Below are 9,527 nucleotides of genomic sequence, written 5' to 3' on the forward strand. Positions count from 1 at the left end.
CAGAGATGGAAAGTTGACTAAGACAGGGCTCTAATGTTACAAGGCACAAGAAATCAGTTTTCCAAAATAGCTACTGAAGTATTTGAAGGTTCCAAATCCATAGAAATGATAATATTTAAGGAAATGTAAATGCTATTACTCTGATTTGATTGATATATACATAAATTGAAATTGAACACTATTTCATACTTTATTATATTCATTTGAATTAAGAAAATAATTTTAAAAAGTTAACTAAAAATAATCATTTTAAAAATAATACTGATCTCAAACTTTATATCTTTAATCTTATATGACAAATGTATCCCCTGTATTTCCTTTTTTTCCCCAATCACTTCCTCAAATTAAGTCAGTATTCTGAGTTCATTTTATCTATTAGCAGGTACCTTTACATTTGGGTAAGGAGATTATCCAGTTGCTTTTAGTGATTAGTCAACTTCAAAATCTTAACATCATCTCATTTTATTTTATTTAGCAGTCAGGAAATGATTATCTTTCATTTTTGAGGTCTAAGCACAGTTCCAGGGAGTGCTAACTAAGGAAAGAAATCTCAAACTGAGTGCTAGTGTATGTAGGCCACTGGACACTTCTCTGGGGTTCACTCCAGCAACTTAGATGATAAAGCATGACCATAACTCCACTTTTAAGGCCCACTTAACAATGTAAATGCAATTCTCTTTCTAACTCCACCCAACATTAATTTCTGCTGAGCCGGACCAAAATTAGTTCTGAAATTTAATTTAAAAAATAACAGCATCCCTTACCTTTTTTAAGATGAACATTCTGATCAGTACAAACAGCACGCCAGACATGAAACCAGACAACAGTGGAGATATAAACCAAGAAGCAACTGAGTGATTAAAAAAAAATCTAATGAATGTTAAAATTCATATGTAATTATGGTCATGTTTATATAACACAATAATAACCAATATATTACATACATTAATAAATATTCTCAGAATTGTTTACCTTAACTCAGAACCCAGCAGGCTCTCCTGACTTCACCCATGCATAGCTCTACTCTAGCCATGTATACCTGGTTGTACTGCCAGGTCAGTGGATCACTATTCTTAAATTTTAGATTTAGAGACAGACTCCTTTGCTTCCCACTGAACCTTTTACCTGCTTTTCTTATCAATACATATGGAGACCAGGAACTTGATCCAATAGTGAGGTTATTTAAAAGCAGGCCACTTTGTATTTCCTTGCCAAGACCAGCCTGGTACTTTGATTTCTGACACCTAACAACTAGAACTCTAACTTTAGCATCAAGCCTTGCAGCTCCAAGCTATGGCTACACAGTATAAACATCTTGGAGGGAGGGGGGTTAATAATCCGGTTATATTCTTGCTCTAACCCTAGAATTCTGGTTGATTTTAAAGGTTTAGAATCAAGTCTAGCCACTAATATTTTTTAATTGCTCCCCTGGGTAGTTCTAACATTAGAGTTGAGAACTGAGGTTCCAGATCTAATGCAGTTTCCCTGTGTTCCTGCTTGGCAGGTCAGAAGCCAGTGTGACCTACAGCTTCTGAGGCCACAGTGAGCCTGATAAAAGACTGAACAACCAAAAGCTAAGAGATGGGGCGGAGGAGTATTTTTACAGCCAGGTGGGTTGGCATTACAGAGTTGATTTATAAACTGACATACTGCAGAGTCAGGAAGTCAGTTGTTAGATTTGTGGAAATGGGTACAGGCCTAAAAGGAACACTAGTGCTTCTCCAAAGAGCGTAGACTGGATCATCTCTTTGTGTGTGTGTGGATTTGGGGGCGGGGGAGGGGGGGTGAAGAGGGCTAGACCTCTACCATCCATGTCTCTACTACTTGCTTTTTGCTGATTAATTGCAGGTAAGATATCTCAGATTTATCTGTCTGGGCTGGCTTCAAGCTAAGATCCTCAAATCTTAGCCTCCTCAGATCTCAGCTAGGATTATAGGCATGAGCTTCTTTCTCATGCTTAATTTGGATCATTTCTTGACCTCAGAGAGGTAAATGACAACAGGCTTTACCATGATCACAGATACTGACTCCTTGAGATTCAAGGCATTACCTTTACTCAAATTTATAGTCTTTCTCTGACTTCTAGAATGACTTAAATAAAAATGTTCTTTTGCTTGGAAAGGCTAGATATTGATTTTCAAAGCTGGATGATGATGTAATTGTTTTAAAGAGAAGAGTTAAAGAAGTTCACAGTTCACAGCCTCTAGTAAGAGAAATTTACAGGGAGACTGCATTACCCATATAATGTAGGTCTTCTAAACCTTAACATTTTAAGGGGAAAAACACATGATAAAAACAACTTTTAATAAAACTTACTCTAGCAAAGGTAATTTTCCTTCTTATAGGTAAAAGAAAATGGCAATTACCAATCTTGACAAGCTCCATCCACTGCACACCCTTTGTACCAATTGCAACAAGTGAGAATCCTATAGTGGAGCCAACAATGCAGTGAGTTCCTGAAACTGGAAGTCTCAGGAAGGATGCAATCAGCTGCCAAACGGCTGAACCTATAGACAGAAAGATTAAAAAAAACAATCAGACATAAAGTAGAATCTGAGCTGACAACCAAGAGAAGAAATCCAAACTTGTTCTCCACAGCGACATCTCCCAGTTTAACTTCCTATGGAGTTTATTTACAAGTGCTAAGGTCCTTACAAAAATCACTCAACTTTAGTAAACCTTCTCAACACAGCAGGTAATAATTGTTTTATAGATTAATAACAAGATTAATAGATTATAGATTAATAACAAGCCTGTCCAAGGGTGCAGTTGGGCTACAATCAAGCAAGAAATAAAGTTTCTACTACACTTAGGAAAGAAAGGAAAATGACTGAGGGGAAGTTTTGTTACCATGCCTTCTATAATGAGGGCTAGTGACAAGTTAGTCTATGTATGAGACCACACTACCTTAGTACTTTTACTTAGTATTTTTATTAGCATCCAATAGTTATACAGAGCTTGCTTTTTGATTTTTGCCTCCTTCAAGAAAAATAACCAAGACTCTGCTGGGTTTCTTAGGAGCTTCAAATGTGGTTTTGTATACTTTTACCTCCAGTCCATCATTCTTTTTAGGCTTCATGTTTTTCTAGGCTATAGTTCACCTCAGACATTTTCAGAAGCAGATCAGATTTTGCAGTGAGTATTAAAAGCATCAGCTGTGAGAGATCACTTTCGGGGGTACTTGTTGAAAAGCTTGTGCTGAACTGTATGGGAATGAAGAGGATGGCGGATAAGCTGGGCATATTATTATTTCCAATTAGCTCTGGAAACCTGGTTGCTTGGCAACAGAAGCAACTTTAAGCAGACCTCTGCATTTCCTTCAAACCTATCTGAACTACTGAAGGGTCATTTATGGTCCCAGTTTGTGAAGCAATACGGACATCTGATCCAGCAGAGGTCGGGCCTGCTGACCTTTGGGCTGAAATCTTTGAGGTGAAGCCAGCTGTGACCCCATGTATATCCTTAACACTTGTGCTGGGAGATGAAGGGGTTGTTACACTGCCAAATGGTGATAGGCTCCATGGCTGTATTTGGGTTTTTCCTGGACAGTTCCTTAGGACTTACCTCTGAGGCCTGGGCTCCACAGAGACTGATTGCTTTTAAAATGAAAGCAGACCTATAATCCTAACACTAAGGAGACAGAGGCAAGAGGACTTGAAGTTCTAGGCCAGCCTGGGCTACAGAAATTCTGAGCCAGTATTGGCTATAAGACCTGTCTCAAAAAACAAAAACAACAAATCAAACAAAAAACAAAACAAAAAATACTTTACCACTTTAATAGTGTGTGTGTGTGTGTGTGTGTGTGTGTGTGTGTGTGTCCTTGGCGCATGTGAACGCGCACGGGACATGCCTGGGCTCATACTCAGGGCCTGGGCACATTCCCTGAGGTTTTTTTGCTCAAAACTAAAGCTCCACTACTTAAGCCACAGCTCCACTTTCAGCCTTTTGGTGATTAATTGAAGAGTCTCACAGACTTTCCTGCCTTGGCTAGCTCCAAATTGTGATCCTCAGATTTCAGCCTCCTGAGGAGCTAGGATTACAGGCATGAGCCACCTGCACCTGGCTCCCCACTCTTTTTGCAAATTTCTCCAGGCATATTTTCGAAGTCAGCAAGAGAAACTTTCAGGAGCAGCTTTCAGGAAGGAAAGTCTGTGAGACTCATCTCCAATTAACCACCAGAAAACCAGAAGTGGCGCTGTGGCTCAAGTAGTAGAGCACGGGCCTTGAGCTGAAGCTGAGGGACAGTGCCCAGGCCCAGATCCACAACTGACAAAAAAAAAAAAAAAAAAAAAAGCGGGTGGGAATACTGGAAGAAAAAAAGAGGGGCCAGGAAAGACTGAAAAGATGAGGAACTGATGAAGGTAAGTGGGACTACAAGTGAGAAGAAGAAGAAAAATGGGATGTCTTATGTGAGGTAAGGACATCCTACGAAAAGGGAACGGATAAGTCATGGGATGGATGAAACCTAGGGAAAATGGGAGGTGGACATGCCTCAGGCAATGACAGAGCTAAGGCTCAGGGTCACACTGGAGGGGACCGCTGGGTGTGTGTCAGGGCAGGACACAGTGGAGCAAGCTGGAGGGCAAGCAGGGCTATGAAGACTTTAGGAGGATTGTGCTCAAGCCAATGGTTTCTTATGCAGGGTGGGTGCCTCAGAGGGAGAAGATGACAAGGTCTGAATTCCCTGTAAGATTTTGGAACCAATAGTGGATTCATACAAAGAGGATTGACTTGTTTTTTTTTTTTTTTCTGTCGGTCGTGGGGCTTGAACTCTGGGCCTGGGCGCTGTCCCTCAGCTCTTCAGCTCAAGGCGAGCGCTCTACCACTTGAGCTACAGTGCCACTTCCGGTTTTCTGGTGGTTTATTGGAGATAGGAGTCTCACGGTCTCTCCTGCCCGGGCTGGCTTTGAACCGCGATCCTCAGATCTCAGCCTCCTGAGTAGCTAGGATTATAGGCGTGAGCCACCAGCACCCGGCAGGACTGACTTGTTTTAAAGCTGAGTGACTCTCAAAATATAAATTGTTTAGGAAGTTTGAGTGGCATTAGCAATTCTACTCAACCAACTTATTTCCAGCACAACTTTATCAGAAAGCACAGAGTCCTATGGCTGAAGAAGTTACTAAGAAAATCAAGGAAAACAGAATAGAATAAAAGGATGGGGAGAGGGAGAAGAATTAATAGACTTTAGAAGAGAGAGGGAGAAGTCAAGATCTGAACAGAATTAGCTTTTTGTCCAATAATGACCACCATATTAAATTCACATAGCTCCCATTTGTAAGGAATTCAATTTAAAAATTAAGAAGGGGTTTTTGAGAGTCATATACCCACACATCAGAAAAAAAAAAAAACAAGAAAAAGAAGAAAGAAACCAAAGCAATCTTTGTTATTCAAGCAAACCTCAAATTGCTTTGGTAAACCCAAACTATAGTTGAGGTAAAAATCCTTCATTCTTTCAGTAAAGAGCCAAAACTTAAAGGAGTGGGGTGGGAGGAAGACTAGAAACTGGAGAAATTATACTAAAAAATTAGTAATTATAATAGTAGTTATAAAAAAATTAGTAGGTACATGAACTCAGTTCACAAAACTGGGTCAAAATGAAACCCTCCATATAGCCTCCTAACAAGGCTCCTACAAGCACAACTCTTTAAGTCTTACCTAACAGGAAAGCTCCAGGTAGGCCTTGTTCTATCAGGATTTTTCTTTATTTCTTTAATACTTTTAGTAAGTCTTGTCCATATTACAATTGGCAAGGGAAACCTTAATTTTATTTTAATATGATTAAACCATAGTTATCTATACATGAATGTCATGGATGAACTTAATAAAATAGTTACTTTTCTTTCTTTTTTTTTTTGTCGGTCATGGGGCCTGAACTCTGGGCTTGGGTGCTGTCCTTATGCTCTTCAGCTCAAGGTGAGTGCTCTACCACTTGAGCCACAGCGCCACTTCCCGTTTTCTAGAGGTTTATTGGAGTCTCATGGACTTTCCTGCCCGGGCTGGCTTTGAACTGTGATTCTCAGATCTCAGCCTCCTGAGTAGCTAGGATTACAGGCGTGAGCCACCAGCACCAGTCTAAAATAGTTACTTTTCTAAGGGAAGTTTCAATTAATTTGACTACGCTGAGAAATATATACATAAAAAAGTAAGTAAAATGTAGTAATTACAATAGCTGTTGACATTAAAGCAGCCCTGGCTCTTCTATCTGTGTAACATAAAATATTAGAACTAGAAACCTCAGATCTTGAATTACTTGGCTACTGTACCTTTACGATTAAATACCTTAGCGTATCAGTCTGCTTCTGACTAGGGGGCCTTCAATTGACTTATCTACAAAAAGATGGTGGGTTACCCTCTCCACATACTGGGTGCTTAAGGAATGCTAGTGACAAATGACTAGGGACCTGTAAAACATGACTGTGTTCTTGGTACACCAGCAGCTTACCTCCCACTGCAGGACTCTTCCTTTAAAAGGAGATGTCCTGTTGAAAGCACAAGGTGGTGGAAACCATCTCTAACCTCTTTTCCCTAACCAAATTACCCATAAAGATCAGCTGTCTGCTGTGACGGCATCTCTACCTAGAGGCAAACAGAGAGAGTCCTGTCAGCTGTACTTGGAGGTTCCTCCTTGAATTTTCTTTCTGCTATAATAAAGGCAGAAAGGGAAGGCCTACACAGGGCTTCCTCTGTTAAAGTCACTATGGTAATGGAGAAATCACACTGTCCACCCAGCTAATTTTACTCACATTATCACTCACCTCAATTCTTCATCTGGACAACTTATACCTAGTCATAAAGGATAGACTTACAAGTGATCTTTTAGCCAGAGAGGAAAACATGCATATCAAATAAAGCTCCAAGGGGATAGAATCAGAAGATCCAAACAAAAGCCAACAAAAACATTACAAATAATGCAGAAGATCAGAATTTCTCAAAACATAAGCACTTGCTTAATATTCATTTGGTAATGGCTCTAGAGTCAAAAAGTCAAATTAATAAATACTGGCATTTTCTTTGTTTCTTGGTGCTGGGACTTGTTCATGTGTTCACCCACTAAGCAATACCCAAATCCAAAAAGTATTCTTCTTTTTGTTGGTGGTGGTACTAAGGCTTGAACTCCGGACCTGGGCTCTGTCCTTTAGCTTTTCACTCAAGGATAGGGGTCTGCCACTTGAGCCATAGCTCCACTAAAAATATTCATATTATTTTGCAGTGCTGAGGGTTGAACTCGGGGTTTCATGCATGCTAGGCAAGTATTTTAATTACTAAACCCCAAACATTATTTTTTGACAACTGCATTTTCAAAATAGTGCATTCTGATGAAAAAAAAGACAAGAAAAAATATACATCAATATATATGAAAATTTTATAGGTAAAAATTTTAAACAAGTCAGTGCTGGTGGTGCAAACCTGTAATCTAGCTGCTCAGGAGGCTAGATCTGAGGATCACGGTTTGAAGCCTGGGCAGGAAAATTCAAGATACTCTTATCTCCAATTAACCACCTAAAGGCCAGAAGTGGAACAATGGTTCCAGTGGTAGAGCACTAGCCTTAAGTAAAATAACAACAACAACATCAACAATGATAATAAAGCTCAGGGACAGTATCCAAGCCCTGAGTTCCAGCCCTTGGACTAGTACATATGAAAAAAATAGAACAAATTCACATACATATTACTTCTTTAATAACCTTGAATAATCTAAAACAAAGTGCTATTCCAAAAATCGTATTCATTTATTAAAAAATCTATTTTAGCCACTTAAATTGCTAAATATTTGACAGTACTTTCTTGTTATTTAAATACTTATAAAAACCATAATTACTCTAAAGTGAAGAAGGTAAAAATCAGTAAAAACATAAAACCAAAACCAGTTTCTAAAAAGCTGAAACAAGGGTCCCATTTACAGAACAGGCAGAGGTAGCAGGGAGGCAGGTGGGTGGCCATACCTTCCCTTGGGGTAGGATTAAAGCTACTCACCAACCATTGCACTCACTTCCCCAGCCATAAGTGTTTTTACTGTCTCGTTGTACAGATTCACATCAATGATGCCTTTACGGATAGTCTCTCCTACTTTGGCTCCCAGTAGCACAGAGCCAATAGTTTCAAATATTGATGCCAGAATGCACGCCTGTCTCAAGGTCACCACACCAGAGCCCACAGCAGTACCGAAGGAATTGGCAACATCATTTGCACCAACAGAAAATGCCAAGATGAAAGCTATAATAAAACCCAAAATGACCATCCACAAATATTCATTCATATCCATTCTGGAAGATGAATTCCAAGGACTTTTCTTTCACAGGAATATTTTAAATAAACAAAGCTTGAGGTTAATAAGTTTGTAACACTGAGAGTTCTTGTAAACAGTTTGCTCTGGAAAGTGCCAGGCAATGTTGGAGCTGGAACAAACTGCTAACTGTTGGTTTTCAAACTACTGTCAGTACAGTTCATTTGGTTGTGTTCAGTCAGCGGTAAAACACATTCCATATTTTTTCTCTCAGACTGGGAAAGCTGTGATGTTGCCTCCTGTAACGAGAAAAAAAAAAGAATAAATCAATTACCTACAGCACCTGTAACATCTTGTTCTTTCAGAAATAAATGTTTGAGCCTGCCAATAGGATCTAACTTCAGCATGGGATAGATCTAAATATAAAACAGATTTATGGAGGATTACAATTACACTACTCTCCATATCAACCAAAAAAATAAAAAAAATCAGGTTTCTGGACTGTCAGAGCATGATGCTCACTGTTGACTGATAATAGGCCAGCCTTATTAGGTAAAGTTTTTAAAGTAACTTGAAAACATATTTAGCCGTGGTTTTCGGTCACATTTGTTCATTTGCTTCAAGTGAATAAAACACGAGAAAAGAGCTATTAAAATTGAGTATTTGAAAATATGTGGATTATGCCTAGTTCCTTGGAACGGTGATGATGAATCTGATTATGTGTTGTCATAGGGTGTGACCACTATCTATCTGCATTTGACATGAGGGCATGAACTTTGTCTTATGAGTACATCCTACAACAATCTCTGGATCCTATCACTTATGCAGCAATGATGAAAGTGAGAGTGGAAGGCACTCCATGGAGGTGCAGAGAGAGTTGGAAGATATACTATCCCACATTTTCTCATCTTGCCTAGGAAAAAAGAGGCCTCACCATGGCTAGCAAAACCCCTGCCCATCCAGCAGCTCACTATCCTGGGCTCTTCCAGCCCTCACTCTGGCTTCTCATTACTCCCTGAAAAATCTCAGGGCTTTGGTACCCCAGGATCCTTCTGCCAGGGAAAGTCCTCCTGATAGCCACACAGCTTTCCTCTCACTGCACTGAAGCTAGGGCCTAGAGTAAGTCCTAATCAGTGTGTTGAATAAATAAGAAAGGAGCTTCCGGGCTGGGAAGGTGGCTCAGTGGTAAAGCGCTTGCATTACATGCATGAGGCCCTGGGTTCGATTCCTCAGCACCACATAAGCAAAAAAGAAAAAAGCCGGAAGTGGCACTGTGGCTCAAGTGGTAGAGTGCTAGCCTTG

The 9,527-nt window shown here is 39.8% G+C and overlaps 1 protein-coding gene across 4 annotated transcripts in view; it reads right to left on the reverse strand.

Annotated features, from left to right (window-relative positions):
* The window catches only part of Slc20a2 (solute carrier family 20 (phosphate transporter), member 2), a 124,923-nt gene that overhangs the window by 30,570 nt on the left and 84,826 nt on the right, over positions 1-9,527 (reverse strand). For all 4 annotated transcript variants that reach the window (XM_013025771.1, XM_013025746.1, XM_013025754.1 and 1 more), the window contains 3 exons: positions 7,976-8,524; positions 2,367-2,507; positions 765-850 (listed from right to left, as the gene is read on the reverse strand). In XM_013025771.1, the coding sequence (XP_012881225.1) occupies positions 765-850; positions 2,367-2,507; positions 7,976-8,264 (516 nt within the window). In that variant the 5' untranslated portion in view covers positions 8,265-8,524. The remainder of the gene's footprint in view (positions 1-764; positions 851-2,366; positions 2,508-7,975; positions 8,525-9,527) is intronic.

Source organism: Dipodomys ordii, unplaced genomic scaffold (assembly GCF_000151885.1).
Source record: "Dipodomys ordii isolate 6190 unplaced genomic scaffold, Dord_2.0 Scaffold4, whole genome shotgun sequence".
NCBI lineage: Eukaryota > Metazoa > Chordata > Mammalia > Rodentia > Heteromyidae > Dipodomys > Dipodomys ordii.